Source organism: Carcharodon carcharias, chromosome 21 (genome assembly GCF_017639515.1).
Source record: "Carcharodon carcharias isolate sCarCar2 chromosome 21, sCarCar2.pri, whole genome shotgun sequence".
NCBI classification, from domain to species: Eukaryota; Metazoa; Chordata; class Chondrichthyes; order Lamniformes; family Lamnidae; genus Carcharodon; species Carcharodon carcharias.
The window spans coordinates 28,674,988-28,698,028 of NC_054487.1; the positions used below are offsets into that span (position 1 = coordinate 28,674,988).

At 44.2% G+C, this 23,041-nt stretch overlaps 1 protein-coding gene across 1 annotated transcript in view; it reads left to right on the forward strand.

Annotated features, from left to right (window-relative positions):
* The window catches only part of cacna2d4a (calcium channel, voltage-dependent, alpha 2/delta subunit 4a), a 709,103-nt gene that overhangs the window by 533,754 nt on the left and 152,308 nt on the right, over window positions 1-23,041 (forward strand). The window contains exon 30 of the mRNA XM_041215640.1: window positions 17,819-17,880. Coding sequence (XP_041071574.1) covers window positions 17,819-17,880 — 62 coding nt within the window. The remainder of the gene's footprint in view (window positions 1-17,818; window positions 17,881-23,041) is intronic.

The window sequence follows — 23,041 nt, forward strand, 5'->3', positions numbered from 1 at the left end:
TATCTCTCTGGCTAAAAACCCCCAGGCCTGAATTTTTTGGATGGCATGATCTCACTTCCCACCATCCAAAGAATTGTCAGGGAACACATCTACACTGCTTCCGAGTGCACCGCAGCAATATCACGCTAGAATGAGCATTAAGTGGCTGCAGGCAGGACTTCCACCCCTCACTAAGGAGGAAATCCCACCTGAGAGAGTTGCTGGCCAATCTAATTGTCCAACAGTTCTCCATCCCTGCAGCAACAGTACTGCTGTGGATAGAAGAAGAAATGCAGGAGGACACCTGAAACTAAGTCTGGGCACATGAGGCCCATGAAAGTTCAGGGGGTCCCAAGGCGGGGAGGGTAGGGAAGGCCTGGGGGGATGCGAAGGGTGTGATCGGTGTTTCGGTGGAGAGGTTGGTTGGAAAGGGGTGGGATAGGGAGATCCGGAGGCCACTGGACCTTCGGGGTTTTGGGAGTTGGCGCCTGACTTCAGAAGGGGGCTCCTGATGTAGGCAACCCCCCGCCTTCTCGCCCGAGATGTAATTCTGTTGATTTTCAGCCTACCCCCACACAGCTTCAATCCTCCCAGCAGACTAAAAATTGAGGCTGGGTGGGAAACAGCCCTTAAGTAGCCAGTAATTGGCTACAAGGGCCTCAATTAGGGCAAGAGCAAGCTTCCCATCCAAGGCCTTGCCCACCCAGCGTAAAATCGCTGTGTGGGCGGGAACATGGGGCAACATTTTCTTCCTATTGAGGGGGATGTGCGGGAGTGGGCGCAAGCAGGCAGGTTCCTGATCGGCGTCCCCGCTCAGGGACACGCTGCCATTTTACGTGGGCGGGCCAATTAAGGCCCGCCCAGTGTGACATCCGCCAGGAAGCGCTGTGCACTCGCTGTGCGGGCGGGGGTGGATTCCCTGAACCGGGAGTGCTCTCTTTCATGCATGCGTACGAAAGAGCACACCAATCTCCCTAAGGCAAAATGCTGCCTCAGGGAAAACGGCTCAGGTTTGAAAATTTCAATAAAAAAGGGGAAAAAAATTATTTCCTTTATTTAAACATTTTATAAAAATTTTAGTACCCTCATGAAACCTCATCCCACCGTGGATTAGGTTTCATGTTTTTTCAGAAGCCTACCTAGGCTCCCGGCCTGCCCACCAACCTTAAGGTTGGATTGGTAGATCCATTCATCATGTTAATTGATGGCTTTAATAGGCCTTTGACAGTTTGGTGGGCACGCAGCCGAGTCAGCTGCATGCCTGCCAATCTGAAAATCTAAATGACACGCCCGACATCACCCCGCGGCATTTTACACATCGGCGAGCGGGCCCCGTTCCTGTTCGCCGAACAGAAGATTCTGCCTCAGAACGGAATCCCATCCCTTTCATTTCACGTCCCCCCTGCCCCCCCAAACCTAAATCCCACCAGTGGGAGAGGTAAAATTCTGGGCCTAAATATCTCCTTATTGTTATGATCCCCCAGCTGAGGTTACCACTGGACAAGCCTGATCCCAGGGTGGAACCCAGCTTGATAGATCCTAACTTCTAGTTTGTGTGTTTAGATACATGGAGAGTAGCTACTGAACAGAGCCACCAGAGTCAGCTAATGAACTTTTAACAAAAGCATAAGACATTTATTAAACAAGAAAAGATTAACTATATTACAATACTCCTTCACCCACGACTATACCTTTACAGGTATATACAGATTTGTAAGGATAACACAAATTACAAAAGCTATGTTATACTCTAACGTTCACAGTAAGTACACAGTCAATGTACACCAATGGCGACTTGTGGTCAGACACACCACACTCTGAAACCAAGTGACAGATGCCTCCTCAAGCAGATGCTATGGATCTCTTCTCAACTCCCCCCCCGAGACACTTGTCACACAGTGAGCCAACCAGTCTCACTGAACTCACTCTTTCACACGTGGGCCAATCTCCACTCTTCAAGAACATACTTTGAAATCTTCTCCCAAACCGACGCTTTCTCTCAGACGCCTTCCACAAGGGGTCACCTCCAGGGTTTCAAACTCTCCTTCTGATGTTCCTCACCCCTGGGTCACCACATGCATTCAAGTTTTCTTCCACGCACTCTCTCTTACAGCCGTCAACAGTACCACTGCTTCACATGCCTATAGAAAGAGTTACAGACCATCAGCCATACCTTTGGACATTCTCGCTTTAAATCTGCTTTCTGCCACTTTTGTCTCTTTAAACCTGAAGCTTGGAGCCTTTTTCTCTGCCTCTCACTTTTAACTTCACTTAATAGGGCCTTTTCCAGGTTCCTGTTCTTCCTTTGACTAGAAGGTCTTTGTGGAACTTTCTCCTGTTCCACTCCCCTGGATTTTGAGGTCTTTTCTTTAACTTGGGACAGGCTATTTGTTCCCTTTGCTCCAGTCTCTCCTGGCAGCTACTTTCAAAACCAGCTGAACTCAAACGGATTCTAAATCAAACTACTGTTTCTAGTTTCATCTCTGTGTGCCTGTGGGAGGAACCTGCCTCTCTGGACCCCTGTTGCTAGGCAACAGCCCAGTTTCTCTATTCTTGTGTTCACTTTACCTAGCTTAGAGCCGCAAAACTCTCATTAGAAATGCAGGCACCTTTTAAAGTGTAACTAAAACTCAATTTGACCTTTCTTAACACACAAATACAGAAATACAAATCAAACTGAAATATTAAAGCTAAAACTCATTCCTAACACCCACAAATACATATGTAGCTTACTTAAACTATCTCTATTTCCTAATGTCATAAGTAAATATGGATGCTCATAGAGAACGGACAGAAGCTATAAAAAATAAAGGCTGAAACCTGAAACTGCAGGGTGTAAATATTTAACAAAGTTAGATGTCTTCGTGGTATCAAAAGACATCGTTGCCAGTGAGACACTGATCCTGAGACATGAAGATGAAAATCTCTAAGATACAAGTCCTGCTTCATCCATGTGGGAGGAAATGGGAGACAACTGCACGTAGTCTACTTTCCAAAGCCTTAGTCAATATTTGCAGTTTACATAAAGGAATACTTTATACTACCACATTCCATATGGTACTTTCCATTTCTCAAAACCAAACAACTGAAATAATGAGCCAGATTTTCCTGTCCTCCTGGTGTGAGAAATGGGGTCAGGAATCGCCAAAACTTTGTTTCTTTCATAGCAAATTTAAATTTCCCATGTAAAAATGGGCTCATGCAATCTTCCCTTAGGCAGGAAGAGTTTCATGTTAGGGTCGGGTTATGACCCCGCTGGTGTTGGGGTCACTATTGACAAGACAAGCGGAATTTTTTTTTCATTTCCCCCAGTATTTTCATTGGGTCCGGTGAGTTTTGGAAGGCTTCTAAAAACCTGCCTTATTTGAGAGTTTGGGAACCTTGTGGGGAAGCCTGCTGAGGAGTCCAAAACATTCTGTCAGGTAAGTGTTAAATATTTTGACAACTTCAAATGTCATTATTAGATGCTGTATTTTTTTATTACTTATTCTTTCACGGGATGTGGTTGTCATTGGCAAGGCCAGCATTTGTTGCTAATCCCTTATTACCCTGAACTGAAAGACTTGCTAGGCCATTTCAGAGCGCAGGTAAGAGCCAACCAGCTTGGTGTAGACCTGGAGTCACATTTAGGCCAGTCCAGATAAGGATGGCAGATTTCATTCCCTAAAAGGCATTAATGAACCAGATGAGTTTTTAATATTGATGATAGTTTTATGATCAACCTTTCTGAGATTAGCTTTCAATTCCAGATTTTTATTAATTGAATTTAAATTCCACCAGCTGCTATGGTGGGATTTGGACACTTGTTCCCAGATCGTTTGATTGGACCTCTAGATTACTAGACTTGTGATATTACCACTATGCCACATCACCCCATTATAAGTTAGATGTGTATTTATTGTAGTGATTGATCATAGGCCTCTGTCCTGCAAAGGTAAGTTGACCATTACACTGATCAGCATTGTGCTTAGATGTATTAGAGTACTTTTTCTATTGAGAACAGCACTGGTACGCATTTAAACTGGACAAAACAGTGTTTGGGGACTCCAATGCAATGATCTGAAGTGATTTAAATATCCACAGTGCTTTAAATTTGATAAGAATTGGTCTGCATCTTTCACTTAGAAAGAAAATAGTTACCTACCTGCTCCTGGACTGTATTGAGTGACAGGCCATCTGGAGCAGCTTAGAGAAAACCTATCTGTTTTTCCAGTTTTAATAGGCTCCATTGTCTGCAATTGCAAGGGCTTCTTTTGAAAGCAGAGTCCATTATGACTGCTTGGCTGAGTTCCAAAAGCTTTAGAAGCACTTATCTCAGCAGGGGTTGTATATGAAGTTGATTGAATGTTTTAAGGGGTTATTAAAGAATTGCCTGTCTTTGAAGTGGTAACTGAATAGATACTTGTTTGTTTTACAGCTGAACAACAACTTGATGGGATTTAAGTTTTTTTCATTAGGACTGGAGTTTTTCAGTATGAATGGTTGTGTTTTTAAGTGACATCACTATGAGATTGTTAGAGGTGTACTTTTCCCATGTTCACTTCAAAGACTTCCCATTGCTATTACACAGAACCTGAAGTCTGTACTGGGATACTAGGTAAGTGGCTATGGAGGATATATGGGGCCATGGTGGGGGTTATAGTGATATGAGGGGTGAAGAACAAGGCATGGGGAATATGAGGGAGCATGGAGAGGACATGGGAGTGGGGGAAGGGTGGGGGTTTGAGGGCACAAGAACAATGTAGAGAGCTGGGCCGATGTTTCAGTGAACTGAGGCAGGCCTTCTAACCAGCATCCACACTCCTTTGATGCTGCCTCAGGAATCGGGAAACATGAACCCTGCCTGCCAACGTCTCCAGGTGACAAAAATATGGTGTGTATAGCCAGAGATGATGGGCTCAGGTTTCCAAAGTCCGGAGATGGCCAGACTAACATTTCCAGAGCCCAACTTGAAAATCTAGTCCAATGTCTATCACTCTCATCACTTCCAGTATTTCTTAAATGCCAACTGTGGCTCTAGTTCCCTGGAACAGATGCACCAACGTTTCTAGGTTAATTTAATTTGCATTTAAAGGAGACTTATTTCTACATAGCCAGCCGTTCCAACACCAAAATATCTGAGGTTCATCATTAAACTTGAAGGGGTAATCAAAACGACAATCCCTTTAACTCTTCAAATAACAGCCATCAGTTCAGTTCAGTTGGCCAGTGCTGCCTTGCCTTGCTGTCTTCATTTCACCTGAAATGTATTTTTCTTGTGAAGTTGCTGTGGTGATTTGGAGAATATTTGCTGAAACTTCAAAGTTTAGACTATCACTGAAGGAATTCATGAATGTGATTGAGTAACATGCACTCAAGGACCAGTGCAAGGTTCAGTTTTGAACTGATTGGTTCTTACTGCAAATTACTTGATCTAGTTTGATTTAACCCTTCAGTATTTTTATGCATTTCAGCTTAGATTTTATACAATTTTTTATTTATAGCACCCAATGTAAGCTGATTCTGATCTTATTGTGAATGGTTGGAAGGGGCCTTGGTGATGGTGGGTGGGGGCTGGGGGTCAGTGGCAGGAAAGAACAGCAGTAGGAGAATGGCAGTTTGGAAAGCATCATATACAATTGGATACAGTGATGATGTTATGAGATGCCAAATGTCACGCATAACACAATATTCCGCCTTTAGATGTCATGAGCACTGACTGAAAGGAACAAACAATCCAGCGTTTCCATAATGTTTTTTAATAAAATATGAATAATTTGTTAAATAAAATGCATTTGTTAGAGCAAAACAGTTATGCATTTAAGTTCCACCCAAAGACTTGAGCAAAATACCTAGGCCAACACTCCAGTGTAATACTGAGGAAGTGCTACACTATCAGTGGCTTTCAGATGAGATGCGAAACCAAGGCCCTGTCTGTCCTCTCAGGTAGACATAAGAGGACTTCCCTTGGTATGCCTCAGCCAACATTGCAAAAACAAATTATCTGGGAACTTTTTTCATTGCCGTTTGTGGAACCTTGCTGTGTGAAAATTGGCGACTGTGTTTCCTAGATTACAACAGTCTACCTTAGCTTTTTACCTCACCTGAGCATTTATTCATTACTTCATGACACTATTTTGAAGGAGAGCAGGTGAGTTATCCTGGTCAATATTTATTCCTCAATCAACATTAGTAAAAAGCAGATTACCAATCACTATCACATTGCTGTTTGTGGGAGCTTGTAATAAACTAATTGGCTGCCATGTATCCTGTATTATAACAGTGACTACAATTCAAAAGCACCTAATTGGCTGAAATTACTTTGGGATGTCCTGAGGTCGTTAAAGGCACTATATAAGTTCAAGTCTTTCTTTCTTACTTTGCGGATGAAAAAATTCTGCCTGACTTTTCTTTATATTTTTAAATTTACTATTGATAACTTGTGCCATTGGTTTCTCAATCTTTGATGAGAGTCAAGGGTCAGTTTTTCCATTTCCATCATATAATCTTGGAGACCTCAACTAAATCACCCAGCCTTTCAAAAGTATTATTTCAACATCAACACCTTCAAAAAATGTACTCTTGTAAGGACAAGGTAATTTGTCCTCAGAAAACACCATGGAATACTCCATAGTATTTAATTTTTTATCCAACTTAAAAGAACTAAAGGACTCCCTCTAGAGGGCTTGAAGCTAGCTCTGTATCATAACCTTGCCAACTTCATGTTGTTTTATAGACGGCAAAAAAATAAATGTAAAGATATCAGTAGCCTGAACTTCCTAGGTGAATGTTTGGCTACATCTAGGAAGGCGAGGACTAGCGGGTGTGGAAATTTGGGTGGAATCTATTTATGCCCCATTCAATGCTGTGCTCAGGTTTCCCTATATGTGATAAAAGTGGTGGATGATTCTTGCAGTTTGACATCAGCTATGACAGCTGGGCTGGCAGGATGGCATCATGCATAAGGCTCCCTGCTTGTTGAGGTTCCAATATGCCCCAGCATACTGTAAGCTGCAAGTGACAGGAGTACAGTGCTTCACATTGACAGAATTTGGGCCCACAAGGTTTGCAAAGCAACCAGCTGTTGTATTAGAAAGTGGTCTTCCTGGAAAGGGACCGTTATTCTTCTTTACAATCTTCATCTGGACCTGCTGGCTTTGAGGCCATGGTCGGCCCTGCTGCATATTCCAGCCATCTCCATCTATGCTGATTATGGACTGGTTATGTGCCAATGATATGCCTGACTGGAAAAATTCCATCAGGATTAGGCAAGTAAGGCTGTGGTCATTCAGAAGTTCTGTTCCACCATTGTTATATCAGGGGCGCAGAATGACAAATTTTGGGGCAATTGTTTACCAACTGTTATAGGGACTCTAATTTCAACTGAAGCACATCATAAATCTATATTTAATATGCAAATATTTGTATTAATAACATGTAAATGATCATAGTCACTTAAGTTTGGTGGCAGTATTTATTTTCTCCTCCAACTTTTCCCTTTGTCCCCCTCCTCTCTAAAAAGGCATTGACCCATCCATGAATGTTAATAGCCCCTGTGCTTTGTCCAAATATGCCCAGCCTTCATGTAGGAACCCAGAACCCATTTGAGTGTTGTATTATGGGGATGTCAGCGTTGAACCTAATATTAGTCTCACCTGATGTACACTAAAATGTACTTTCCCCCAGGGGTCTCTGGATATTGTTCACACCGGGATCACTAGTTAATTTTTCTCCATCCTCGCCCAGGAATTTTGAGGTTCACTGTGTTATATTAATAAACATGCATCAAATATGTTCAAATGCATGTTAATTAATATCTCTTCCCCCTTTATCCTCTTTTTTCAGTAATTTTCTCCTTTCTTTTCCCCCTTCTCCTGAGGACTCTAGCTCCTTGCTGATATACAGTTCCTCAGACAACTGGTGACTTCCAGTAACTCACCCAATTGTTTTTTAATTCATTCACGGGATGCAGACGTCGCTGGTTAGGCCAACATTTATTGTCCATCCCTAATTGCGCTTGAGAAGGTGGTGGTGGCCTTCTTGAATCGCGGCAGTCCATGTGGTATAGGTACAGCCACAGTGCTATTAGAGAGTAAGAACAAGATTTTGACCCAGTGACCATGAAAGAACGGCAAAACATTTCCAAGTCAGGATGGTGAGTGGCTTGGAGGGGGTGTTAACAGGGTCAGCAAGCTTTTCACTCATCATAGCTAAGTGGTGCCCTGCACTCACCTGACATGTACACATACATCTACCAACACTTCCAGTAGGGCTTTTCGGACTGTTGAGCTCCTACAATTGCCCTGGCTGACAGTTGATCAAATCAGAAGCTGGGAATGAAGGCTGGGACCTTCCTAGTCTATAATAACAGCAAGCACAGAAAAACACAAGAAATACTCAGCAGGTGAGATGAGACATCAAGGCACATTTGATGGGGTATAGCATCAAGGAGCCCTCGCAAAACTGGAGTCAATGAAAATCGGGGAAAACTCTCCACTGGTTGGAGTCATACCTAGCACAAAGGAAGATAGTGGTGGTTGTTGGAGGTCAGTCAACTCAGCTCCAGGACATCACTGCAGGAGTCCCTTAGGGTAGTGTCCTAGGCCCAATCATCTTCTGCTGCTTCATCAATGACATTCCCTTTCTCATAAGGTCAGAATTGGGGGTGTTTGCTGATGATTGCACAATGTTCAGCACAATTCACGACTCCTCAGATATTGAAGCAGTCCATGCCCAAATGCAGCAAGACCTGGACAACATTTAGGCTTGAGCTGACAATGGCAAGTAACATTTGCACCACACAAGTGCCAGGCAAACATCATCTTCAACAAGAGAGAATCTAACCATCATCCCTTGACATTCAATGGTGTTACCATCGCTGAATACCCCACTATCAACATCTTGGGGATTACCATTGACCGGAAACTGAACTGGACTAATCATATAAATAATGTGGCTGCAAGAGCAGGTCAGAGGCTAGGAACCCTACGGCAAGTAACTCACCTCCTGACTCCCCAAGACCTGTCCACAATCTACAAGGCACAAGTCAGGAGTGTGATGGAATACTCCCCACTTGCCTGGATGAGTGCTACTCCAACAACACTCATGAAGCTTTACACCATCCAGGACAAAGCAGCCCACTTGATTGGCACCCCATCCACAAACATTCACTGCCTCCATCACCGACACACAATAGCAGCAGTGTGTGCCATCTACATGATGCACTGCAGGAATTCACCAAGGATCCTTCAACAGCACCTTCCAAACCCAAGTCCACTATCATCTAGGAGGACAAAAGCAACAGACACATGGGAAAACCATCACCTGGAAGTTCCCCTCCATCATCCTGACTTGGAAGTATATCGCCATTCCTTCATTGTTGCTGGGTCAAAATCCTGGAACTCCCTCCCTGTGGGTGAGCTCCATGGAAGGATGACCAGCCCAAAATAATTCAACACACTTACTCATGCCAACACAGCACTCACCCTTCCTGAGTGCAGCAGGTCTTTGAAGCACTTCTGGCACTACACCCAGCAGCGACACACCACACCAGTGCTAAAAGCAGCTTGTCACTGGCCAGGAAGGGCTGAACAGGGGGCAGGGGCCAGTTGGCCACCGGGTCCAATGGCAACCTGGCGACCAGTTTAAAAGCGGCCAAGGCAGCCCCAGAAAGGCTGCCAGGGAAGGATGTCTGTCTGCCATTGTAAAGATGGACTCGAGTGCAACAGGTCAGGTGGGCACTCGGCCCCCCGTTTTTCCAATGAGTGCCTCGCTGCCCCCCCTGGAGGAGGTGGCTGCCTGAAGGGACATCCTTGTCCCCAGACATGGGAGGAGGAGGCCACCGCACCTCAGAAAGATGCATGAGCAAAGGTAGCATCCCAGGTGAGCAGCATGGTTCTGTGAAAGGGAAACCATGTTTGACCAATTTATTAGAGTTCTTTGATGGAGTAACATGTGCTGTGGATAAAGGGGAGCCTGTAGACATCATGTACTTGGATTTCCAGGAGGCATTTGACAAGATGCCGTATCAAAGGTTATTGTGGAAAATAGAAGCTCATGGTGTAGCGAGTATCATATTAGCCTGGATAGAGGATAGGCTGGCTGACAAAAAACAGAGTATGCACAATTGGGTCTTTGTCTGACTGGCAGGATGTGACAAGTGGAGTCCTGCAGGAGACTGTGCTGGGGTCTCAATCTTTTACAATTTACATCAATGACTTAGATGAGGGGAGCGAAGGCATGATACCTAAATTTGCTGACAACACAAAGATAGGTTGGAAAGTATTTTGTGAAGAAGACATAAGGATTTGCAGACATATATAGATAAGTTGAGTGAGTGGGCAAAACCTGGCAGACGAAGTATAATGTGGGAAAATGTGAAGTTGTTCACTTTGGCAGGAAGAATAAAAAAGCAGGGCATGACTTAAATGGAGAACGACTGGAGAATTACGAAGTGCAGGGGTATCCAGATGTTCTTGTGCATGAGTCACAGAAGTTAGTATGCAGGTACAGCATGTAATCAAGAAAGCTAATGGAGTGCTATCCTTTATTCCAAGATGAATTGAACATAAAGGTAAGGTTGTCATGCTTCATTTATACAGGGCATTGGTGAGACCGCATTTCGAATACTGTGCGCAGTTTTGGTCTCCCTTTTTAAGGAAGGATGTAAATGCATCAGCGGCAGTTCAGAAGAGGGTTACTAGGTTGAGACCTGGAATGGGCTGGTAGTCTTATGAGCATTGGCTGGACAGGCTGGGCTTGTTTCCACTGGAGTTTAGAAGAGTGAGTGATGACTTGATTGATGTAGAGAAGACCCTGAATGGTCTTGACAAGGTGGGCGTGGAAAGGATATTTCCTCTTGTGGGCGAGTCCAGAACTAGGGGGCACTATTTTTAAATTAGGGGCCACCCTTATAGGACAGAGACGAGGAGATTTTTTTCTCTCAGAGGGTTGTGTGATTTTGTAACTCTCTGCCTCAGAAGGCAGTGGAATTGAGGTCACTGAATATTTTTAAGCAGAGGTAGATAGATTCTTGTTAGGCAAGGGATTTAAGGTTATTGTGTGTAGATGGGAATGTAGAACTCGAAACACAAACAAATCAGCCATGCTCTTATTGAATGGCAGAGAAGGCACGAAGGACCAAATGGCTTATTTCTGCTCCTATTTTGTATGTTCCAAGTATTACTGTCAGTGCTCTCTTGGATCAGACATATTTTGGGATTGTTCCCAAGTCTAAACTTATTGTATTATTTGCATAATGCCTGTGGCCAATAGCATGATTTGATATTAGGACAGATGACCGAATAGCTTGGTCAATGAAGTAGATTTTCAGGAGCAAGTTTAAGGAAGAATGAGAGGTAGAGATGTTTAAGGAGAAAATTCCAGGGCTCAGGGCTTTGGCAGGTGAAGGCATGGCCACTAATTGTGGAACCATTGAAATCGAGGATACTCAAGAGGCTAGAATTAGAAAAACACAGATACTGTGGAGGACTGTGGGGCTGAAGGAGAATGCAAAGATAGGGAGGAGCGAGGCCTTGGAGGGATTTGAGAATTAGGATGAGAATTTTAAAATCGAGGTATTGCTTAATTGGGAAGCAGTGTATGTCAGTAAGCACAGTGATGGTGGGTGAATGGAACTTGGCATGAGTAAGGACACAGGCAGCAGCTTGATGGTGGTGGTCTGGAACTCACTCCCTGGAAGAGTGATAGATGCAGAAGCTCTCATCACACTTGAAGCGCCGTAACCTACAGGTCTACAGATCAAAAACTGGAAAGTTGGATTAGGCAGATTCTATTTTCATCGAAACAGGTGCAATGAGCTGAGTGGTCTCTTTCTGTGCCACAAATTTTCTGTATTTCAGTTTTGGATGACCTCAGGTTTATGGAGAGTCAAATGCGGGTGGCCATCCGGTAGCATTCTGGAATGATCAAGCTGGAGGCAACAAAGGCATGGATGAGGGTTTCAGCAGGAGATGAACTAAGACAGGGATGGAGTAGTACGATGTTACTGGTGGTCTTAATGATGGCGCAGACATGTGATCAGACACTCTTTTCGGGGTCAAATGTGACACCAAGGGCAGGATTTGGCATTTGAGTTGGGACCCTAACGTCATGTCTAATGTGAGTCCTGACCCCACACTGTGTTGGGAACAGTCACCCGACATCAATTTTGCCTTGATTGGCCAATTAGCAACCAGAGGGAATGAATGTTTGTTGTCCAATTAAGGACAGTGGCCAGGCTCTCAAAGCTGGAGAGCCAATAGCTGACATTCCTGCACGGAAGGAGCTGCATTCTGCTGTCTTGAGGTACTTTCTGTGCATTTTTAGAAGATTTAATGGCCACAGCTGCCGGAACACCATAGTGGAGGTGCTGTGGCCAGATAGGTGGGAGGCCTCAAAGGCTTCATAGAGCACTGGTCCCCCACACAGCTGGTATGCTTCTGATGCCATAGGAGTCCTGCAGGCCAACTGGAAAATTCCAGTCAGCCTCTAAACAATGGCCTTAATTGACCTGTTAATTACCCTAACTGCTATGGGTCACGAGTTAATGTAATTAACAGGCCACTCCAGTCAGCGAAGCAAAATTAAAGCCCAGCCACCTCAGCTCCCGCCCCCAATGGCCCACAAAAATCAATAAAAACAAAAAATGTTGGGTATGCTCAGTAGGTCTTGCAGCAGCAGTGAAACCGAGTCCCTGTCGTAATGATGGGACCATTTTAAGGTCAGGAACCCTAATCACTGATCTGCACACTCAGCCATTGCTCCTTCCCAGAGCAAACTAATTATCATCCCACCTTCGAGCTCCCCAACCAACCAGGGAGGATGGAGAGATGATGCATCTGTTCTGTCAAAGGAAGGGTTTCTAATTAAGGGAACCACAGCATGGATTACCAGGGCTCAACAGCACTGTAGCAACCACAGGAATGGACCTGGGAAGGCTGCTCCCCTCATCTCTCACTTTTACCTGAAGGCCCTGTTGCAGGATTGAGGGGCTGCAGTGAGGTGATCTTTCCAAAGGATGAGAGGAAGAGGACAACCTCTCCAACCAAACAGATGTGAATGCAAGTGACTGAGAAAGCTAGCAGGAGAAGTGTGCTCCCTCCAACCTGGATATAGTGCACCAAGGTGATCCAGAATCTTAGGAGAGCATGACAGGTGAATTGGTAACACTTTCAACAGTCAAGTCCCATACTTTGGTTACCCAGTATTCACAGCACAACTTGCATTCCTATTTATTCCTCTGCCTACAGGCCCTTTGCATTCCCATCTGAGCAGCCTACACTCACATTCATCCTATTACCATCTCGCACCCATGCCTCACAGTCACCCTCCAGAAATGGTGTCCATTCCTCCTCTGCGCACAAGCCTTTAAAACCTCTCACACCTCTTGTTTTCTTTCCTTGCAAGAGAAGAAAGCACACAATTTGGAAAGAGGCAGAGATACAGTAGATGGGGTTGGGGACATTTTGTTAGGTTTGAGCGTGGCCCTCCATTGACAGGCACCTTGTCAGCCATTTGCAATGCCACCTGAGGTCTTGTTCCAGGATGCAGCAGGTGTCGGCAGTGACCTGCTGTGAAAGCATGAGCCTCCTGTGGCAATGGTGGTCAAACATGTCAATAGAGCAGCTTCTGTACCTCTAGACTCTGTGTTGTGGTTTCACATCCTTCCTGCTTGACTTCAGTGTCCATCCCCTCTGCCCTTTAGGGGGACATGCAGCTGAGGAGAAAGCAACTGCTGCTGCTGGTGGTGCTGCTCTTGATTTTGGTGTGGCCTCTTGACCCTCGTCAGAGGTGGAAAGTAGATTTGCATAAACTGCTCCCATGCCTTGGTAAAGGTTAACAGCAGGGAAGCAGCTGAAAGTGATTGAACTGGTAGACAAGTGAAGTGCCTTCCAAAAATTTGGCAATCACCTGTCAAGCGGTGAAAGCAATCTCTGAGAGAAGGAGTGCAATGCCATTACTGGAGCTCTTCTGTGTAACTAATCAAAGCCTTAAGAGCATGTCAGTTTTACTGAAGAAGCTCTTCATGCTGCGCACTAGCCTCAGTGACCCTGGCAAATGACTGACAGATTGGGAAATAGGTCCCCTGGCTGGGATTCAGGGTTAAAACAGGCCTTCTTATCTATCTCAATCATTGGCTAATTCCTTACTCAACAGATCCGAGGGTGGTGAGGTTCCTCACTTGCTTTGAATCCCACTCCAAGGAAAGACAGAAGAGAGTGGGATGCTGTCAAGATCCTGACTCAAAGTCAACCTCTGGGACCTCACATGCACCGACTTTGGTACTCCCAATATTTAACTGAAGGAAATTTCTGCTTATCCAATACTGGATGGAGTTGAGAGAGATATGGTGATGAGGAAGTGCTGTGTTTCTTCAGCGTACGTGAGGAAACTAATTGTTTTCAGATGATGTTACCGAGGGGAAGCATAAAGATGAGATATAGAATTGGCCAAGGATATATCCTTGGGGATCACAGAGTTGGTGGTGCAGGAGTGGGAAGAGAAGAGATAAAGTATTGCTGAGAAAAGGAGACATGCTGTCGAAGCATTTCGTTTACGCTCATCAGGATAGGCGCAAGAATGCCAAATTTCAAAGGGAGTAACAATTTATACTGCTTGAGAAAAAGGTGCAGATTGTTTGGCAAGTTGCTCCTGATTGGTTGAGGCATTGCCATAGAGAATGTACCAGAGAACTACTGTCCCCAGGCTTCTGATTAATTCAAAAAAGGCACAATGCCTGGATATGATCTGTTTGCCTGCTGAGGACAGGTCCCTGTATATGAATATATGTAGCTTCGAGGAAGCATAAATGAGACATATTGTGAGCTTAACTGATAATCTTAAACTTGAGTGGACCTACATTATATAAGTCCAATGCATGCCAGTTCTTAATGCATTTTTTATTTGCATAAATTAACATCATAGTGCGTGTCCAGCAGACACACTAAAAGTTACTTATGTCGTAATAAGCAGATTATGACATCATTGGTATTTTAAAATGAAACACTTGCCTTTGTTTGTTAAGTTCTTATAAGGTTTGCCCAGATGTTCTGGAGTAATGTCAAAGAATCCAGAAGGTGAACCAGAAAACTTGCCCTAGAATTTCCAAAATTGTACTTTATAAAGCTTTTGATTATTCTAAATTAGTTTCAGCTTAACAGTTATCAGATATACTCTACACATCAGTGGAAATGATACAGTGATGATATCTATGGTTACTGCTGGTGTTTGCTGATCAAAACAGAGCAGAGCAGAGCATAGCAAGGTGAAAAATAATAATGCAGTGATGCCTGAGTGAGATTGAACTAGTTCATGTCCAAACTGTGTTGAGAATGCCCTAAGTCAATTCACTTAGGCTGTCTACAGTCAGCAAACAGAGAAGGCATCTGCCTAAAAATTTAAAATAAAAAATGCTTTAAAAAAAATCTCAAACAACAATTAAAATTGGAAGGAATGAGACTTCTCTTTTAATAGTCACTTGTCAGTGCCAAAGAAATTGACTAGTAGTAATTAACACTTGTCATTAAAAGGGTACTTGGATGGAAGTCAACGCACCCTCATGTAAAGTTGTGAGTTTAGTTCATATCTATTGCCCAAGTACAAAAACTTAACACCGTACACTGTATTTGAATGAAAAGTCAGGACAAGATGCCCTCTTTTGAAGTTGTTGTGCAATATATGCATAAATAATGGTGATTTTATGGTCAACACCAAAGTTACAGTATTTGTACAGTAAATTCTGGGTCATACGTGCCAACTTGTGCTGAATTCTGGGCAAGTTGATACTGTCAACTCACACCCATTAGGTTACCACTGGATGGCGCTTCCCTAAATTAATTTCATTTAGATCCTTATAGTCAGCAAGTAGAGGAAACATCCATACTAGCAGCCTAATCTGAGGGGAATTCTTCTTCTTGGGATGTGAATATTGCTTGGCAAGGCCAGCAATTATTCCCTATTCCTAACTGCCCTTGAGCAGGTGGTCGAGCCAACTTCTCAAACCACTGCGATCCATCTGGTGTAGGGAGTGAGTTCCAAGATTTTGACCCAGCAACAGTGAAAGAACGATGATATAGAGTGGTATTTTACACAAAGGTGATCACCCCAACCCCTGTCTTAAAAATAGGAAGCAAGCCCATCTCCACTTGGCCGGAAACCCTGCGAAATTTTACATCAGGCTCAGGATGAGACTTCCACCCACATCTGAGAGGAAGTTCTGCCTCCAAGAACTGTCAGCCAATCAAATGATTGGCAGCTGTTTGGTCCTAGTAGCCCCACCAAGATCATTGGTCACTGCTTAGACTGCATCCAGCCCCCAACAATAATCATCAATGGAACGGGACAACCAGGTAAGTGGAAGGGTGGGGGGGAGGAGGTTGCTTTCATCGGAGCAGTCTGACAGGCAAGAGTATGATGGGTGAGGTCCAGGTTCTGGAGGGTGGGGCTGTGAAACTCACAGGGAGGAGTACCAGGGGGTGGGTGGGGGGGGGGGGAACCTCCATAAGGTACCGGGTTCCAGTACAGGAAGGATACCCCGTAACCGCCAATACCCAGCAGTCTGGCAAGGTGGCCCGGGAAACCTTGCCCCACCTGGCCCCAGCCTGCCACTGGTACAGCACAAGCGATGCTAGGAGGAAGAACTGACGTGGCCATTAATTGCCAAAATACCAGCAGAGGTGGGTAGGGGAAGGGCACAGCACCCAGCCATGTCACATGATTTTACGCCTTCCTTCACTGGCCAGCCTGTTCCTAAGTTGGAGGTGGGGAGGGCATAAAACTCCGCCCATAGTCCCAAGTCAGATGGTGTGTGACTTGGAAGGGAACTCAGAGGTACTGGTGTTCCCATGCATCTGCTAGATAGTTGAGGTCTCAGGTTTTTAAGGTGATGTCAAAGGAGCCTTGGCACGTTTCTTCATCTTGTAAATGGTATACACTGTGGCTACTGTATACTGGTGATAGAGGGATGTAATCTTTAAGTTAATGAATGGGGTGCTGATCAGGCAAACTGCTTTGTCTTGGATGGTGTGATGTTTCTTCAGTGTTGTTGGAGTTGCACTTAACTAGGCGAATGGAAAATATTCCAACACACTCCTAGAATTGTGCCTTATAACTGCTACGCAGGCTTTAGGGAGCGAGTTACTTGCTGCAGAATTCCCAGCATCTGATCTGCTCTTGTAGCTACATTACTTATATGGCTGGTCCAGTTCAGTTTCTGGTCAATAATAACCGCCAGGATAGTGATGGTGAGTATTCAGCAATGATAATTCCATTGACTGTCAAAGGGAGATGGTTAGATTCTTTCTTGCTGGACATGGTCATTGCCTGGCAGTTGTGTGGCACAAATGTCATTTGTTATTTATTAGCCCAAGCCTGAATATTTCCAGGTCTTGTTGCAGGCAGGCTGCTGCTGCATGGTATTCAAGCATTCTGCAGCACACAATCCCTGTCTGTAATGTTTCAATTTCTGCCTTCTGCTAACTTTCACATGAATATTTTCTCCTGGTTCTATTGGTTCACTAATGACCAGCTATGTACATCTTTCCCCAGCTCAGAAGTTGGCCAGCAGCCTTTTTCTATGAGGTAGTAGGTTGACTATCACAGATATTTTTTCCATCAGGAGTAAAACATCTTGCCAATGCTTGTGTGAACAAGTAACAAAGAGAATGCTTGCCCCATCACCTGCACAAAACACAGCGTCAGTGCCACTCACTTATTGAATCATCAGGATTTCTCCCACCATCCCTCCCCCAAAGTGTTGATTCTTTCTTTTACCCTGTGAATTGTAATTTAAAATCATTCCAGAAAAAGAAGCAATTAGTTTCTTTGAACTAAGGTTAATTATTTAATCTTTTTTCTTCAGCTGTTGGCGTACAAATTAATCTCTCATTTCTGAGGCGGAAATTCTGGATGGCTACACGACAGGTAAAAAAAATGAACTTTTAGCAGATAAGTTACTCCTCAAGTTAGTTCATATGAGTTTTTTTTTTACTTACTTTCCTCCCTGTCCTGGATGCTGCCCTAAACTCATTTTCATCTAAATCCATTCAGTTATAAGGGAGAGGATATTTTTTATTTAATTTGTGGCTCAGGCATTACTTTGGTTGCCTATGTTTCACTAAGTTCCGTTGATACTTCCTGTTCAGATATGTGAAATTAAGAAAATGCCCTAGAATTCCAGTTAATTTTTATTAACAATCATGAGTAAATTTATGGAAAGAACACACTTGATGAGGTAAGTAGATTTTTCACAGTTTGTACTATTTTATATATCCACAAAGGTCATGAGATAGCAAAGCTTTGAGTAACATGGGAACAACTACACAGTTAAACAACACTGTAAACTGCCTTTATGGTACCAGCCCATATTGAGCTTTTGCTCTTAGTATTCATTACATTCAGAACACCAGAACCAGTTAAACAAAGCAAAAATAAAAAACATTTAAAAACTGTACTTATATTTCTGCAGAGTCTGAATTTTTAAACAGACTTGCATACATTTGTTAGATAAATACATCTTCAGGTGAAGTTGTGGGACAGGGAGTGGGTTGTTCCATGCATGACATAATACTCATGCATATGTAATCCTTGTAATTACAGTATTTATTTTAGAACATTTTCACATTTCAATTGTGGATTTTTACCCCAAAAACTTGAAATTATTCCATGATGTATTATTAGCTCCACACATTAGTATGAAATTCCTGGTTTACAAAGCCTAATAACTCCTTGTTCTCAATGCGTTAACAAATTGATATGATAGAGAGCCACATACCCAAGTTTGCCAATGACAAAAAAAGATTGGTAGAATAGTAAGTTATGTAGAGAGGAGCATGACATTGCAAAGAGTCATTGATTGATTAAGTGAGTGGGCAAAACTGTGACAGATAGATTTCAATGCAGGTAAGTGTGAGATCATCCATTTTGAGCCAAACAAGGATAGATTTGAATGTTTTTGGTGAAAAGATAGGAACAGTGAAAGCCCAGAGAGAGTTAGGAGTCCATGTACACAGATCACTAAATGTACAGGTCGAGTATCCTTTATCCTTAACCCTTGAGGCCAATTGCATTTCAGTGTTCAGATATTTTCTGTTTTTGGATCCACTGTATAAATGGTAGGCCTAGGTCTATTTACATTACAATAGCCTAGGCTTAGGCTAGCAAAAATCAACAAACAATAGGTTGTTTGCTGACTCTCACACACCCTACTTCTTACCTGTTAACACTTATTACATCTGTAATATAATATTACATTCCTTTATTAACATACAAATTAACTGCATAGCAGTTCAAAAAAAGCTTGGTTTCAGATGTACAGATAAAGTATACATGATCTGTAGTAATCAGGAACAAAAACCATAATCAAAAAGGCTAATCAAATGTTAGCTTTTATACCTAGAAGGTAAGAATATAGAGGAAAAAGTTTTGCTGCAACTATACAGAGCCCTGGTTAGACCATATATGGAGTACTGCATATATGTCTGGGCACCAGAACATTACCAGCGCTCTAAAGATAAAACTTTGAGATGAGGTTACATAAACTAAGCTCGCTTTCCTGGAACACACAAGATTGAAAGGTGTTTTGATTGAAGTTTTTAGGATTATGAAAAGAATTGATGGGGGCCCAGATTTTTCCCATGATGGAGAGCCTCTCCATCATGGCAAATAGAAAAACTGCTTAATAATTGTAAGTCCAACCCCAAAAACAGCACTTCCCATTTTGGTCGGGACAGGAATGGGGATGGAATGCGTTTTGCACATGCATGTTTTATGGAGACAGCATTTAAATCAGACACTGCCTCCAATCTGGTATGATCCTGTTGCCGGCACATCAGGATGGACCACAGATGCTGGCATCATTATTACTGTCAAGAACTGTCTTCCTAATTTTATCAATCTTTTTGTGCTCTCTAGTATACAAAATCTTATCAAGTCATGTACAAGTGAAGGTAAATATATTCAAGAAGTACTCAAATGTGTTACATACAATGTGGAAAGTGTAACCATAGTGCTGCGGGCAAGATGGCGTCCTTCCCTCTTGCACACTCCTACGAAGTGCCACCCCCACCAAACCCTATGTTGGAGAAGATGGAGGCAGGCTACCTACTTCTCTGTCTAAACAGCAATGAGGAGCATAGTGGCCTGCTTCATCATACAGGCACCCTATGGGGACTCCTTCAGACTGCAGCTCTGCATCTCTGCAATGGCAACCATGGTTACTGGCACATGTGCAGCAAATGAATTCTCTGGCAGAGGTGCTGGGGAGGTAGAGGAAGATGAGGGCATTGAGAAGTTCTCAATATCTTCATCCTCCTCAGTGATCTGCACAGCCCTGGGTTGGCTTTTAGGTTTGGTTGGTGGGACTGGCTGTTGGTGCGCAGCAATTGTCCATTCCAGCAACCTCTGTGCCAAAGTGTGACTGTCCTGTTAAGGGTACGCAGCTCTTCAATGTATTGCATGGATGTCAGTGCTCATACTCTGAGCAGGCTGATCCAGGTGACTGAGGGAGTCTTGCTTTTTTTAAATTATTTCCTGGCCGAGACGCTGCTCTTGCATCCATTCTGAGTGTTGCTGCATGTGTCACTCCATGAGGTTGGCTAATCTCCCATGATCAGAGCTCATGTGGTTGAATGCCCAGGACAATGTGGAGCTCATGGCAGCAAATGACTCCTCCATTTGCAATCTAAGAGCTCACACTGCCTCAGGAAACTCTGCCATATGTCCCCACATCTGCTACTGATTATCCATACTGTGCCCCAAAAGATGACACTTGAGGTTTCACGTTCCTGTCCACTGGAGCATCATCATGACTTTCATTCCTCCTCCAAGGTGGACTGTGCACAGATGTCTCTGACCCTGACACCTCCTCCCGCACACTGGTGTGGTGCCCTGATGTACTAACACTTCAAGCGCACTACATCCCTCTAAGGTGCTTGTATCTGAGTTGACGGTGTGTGGGCTAGTCAGATGTGACTAGCTGCCTCCTTAGACATCTTTTCCTCACCTTGATTCCCAAGGAATGATCTGGTCCAAGGGGATGAGGGTGAGGGGGCAGAGCTGGGACCTGTGTGAGGCACAAAAGGATGCTCTGATGCATGCCATTGCCTTAACCATGTTCCTGCTGCCCACGTGACATAATCCCATCATTGCACTCCCTCTCATGCCAACATCCCACTGTACTCATGAAGGACAGCATGACCTCTGTCATTACCACCAGGGTCCAAGGTGATTTCAACACCACCTTTATCACCTGCTAATGATGATTCACCATCACCAGCAGACAGCTGTTCAGGCAACCTGGCACTCGCCATGGCCATCTGTTCCACTGGTCAGATGCATCTCAGCCAGGCTCACCCACCCCAGTCTGGACCATTCCCAAGGCGTTCATAACCATTTTTGCCTGTGTACCCATATAAGTCTCAATGTTGTAGCAAGGGTATGTGCCATGTCTTGCACCTTAGCTGCAGCATGCAGATATGACCATTCTTTTGGACCTCTGTGTGGATGAGGCAAGCTACTTACCTTGCCTGAATGCAGCAGGTCACTGAACCTTTTCCCGCACTGAATCCATGAGCGCTGATGCACTCACTACAGTCGCAATTTGAATTCAAGCCTTTAGTAGCTGCCAGTGGATTATGCTGGCTAGCAGAGTAGATGACTGGCCTCCTCTTCTGTACTTGTTCCACCAAAATGTGAAGGTGCTGGTCAGAAAATCGCGGGGCAGCTGGACCCATCCCTTCCCCCGCATCTCCTCTGTGTGACATTCTATGAATAAAGATGAAAGGTGAAAAGGGTCGTGAACCATTCAGACTACAATGCTCTCATTCACTTTTGGGTGCTTACATGAACTAACCATTTTCACCTAATCATCAATGACTGGTGAGGTTTGGTGGAGAAAATGGCTCTGCGCAAATGCTTGCTGCCATATTGCAGCTTTGATTCCAAGATAACATGCTGTGCTCCGTGACCACTAACAGCCCTACTGGTCTCCCCCATCTTAGTCACACCGTTATGCTGTGACAGTGTGCAGCTGTGAGGGGCATGGTCAAGGGTCAACAGTGTGTGTGCATCCTGATAGATAGGTGGCAGGAGGGAAATTGGATGGGATAATGAGCATGGCATTGTTCATCATTCATCCACCCACTGAGTCTTGGCAGCTAACTATATAACTGCATACTACCTGTAACAGGTAGTGGTGGCAAAACGATGCCATCTCCATGGCTATGCCTTGAGCATTCACTCCATGCTTTCAATGGCTCAGCACAGGCAGCAACAATGACAATTCCTTCACAGGGAAAGCCCATGATAGGCCATTCGTTTCAGGGTCAGCTAAATGTTGGACAAGATTTACAGCTTTGAAACTCACCTGCCGAGGCAATGACTTCTCCTCCGTAGCACAGAGACTTCACCATTCACACAGAATCACAGAATCACAGTGCAGTAGAGGCCCTTCGGCCCATCGAGTCTGCACCGACACATAAGAAACACCTGACATACCTACCTAATCCCATTTATCAGCACTTGGCCTTGAATGACGTGCCAGTTCCTCATCCAGGTACTTTTTAAAGGCCTCCACCACTCTCCCAGGCAGCGCATTCCAGACTGTCACCACCCTCTGGGTAAAAAGGTTTTTCCTCACATCCTCCTTAAACCTCCTGCCCCTCACCTTGAACTTATGCCGCCTTGTGACTGACTCTTCAACTAAGGGGAACAGCTGCTCCCTATCCACCCTGTCCATGCCCCTCATACTCTGGTACACCTCAATCAGGTCGCCCCTCAGTCTTCTCTGCTCCAATGAAAACAACCCAAGTCTATCCAACTTCTCTTCATAGCTTAAGTGTTTCATCCCAGGCAACGTCCTGGTGAATCTCCTCTGTACCCCCTCCAGTGCAATCACATCCTTCCTATAATGTGGCGACCAGAACTGCACACAGTACTCCAGCTGTGGCCTCACTAAGGTTCTAGACAACTCCCTACTTTTGTAATCTGTGCCTCAATTGATAAAGGCAAGTGTCCCATATGCCTTTTTCACCACCCCACTAACATGCCCCTCTGCCTTCAGAGATCTATGGACACACACGCCAAG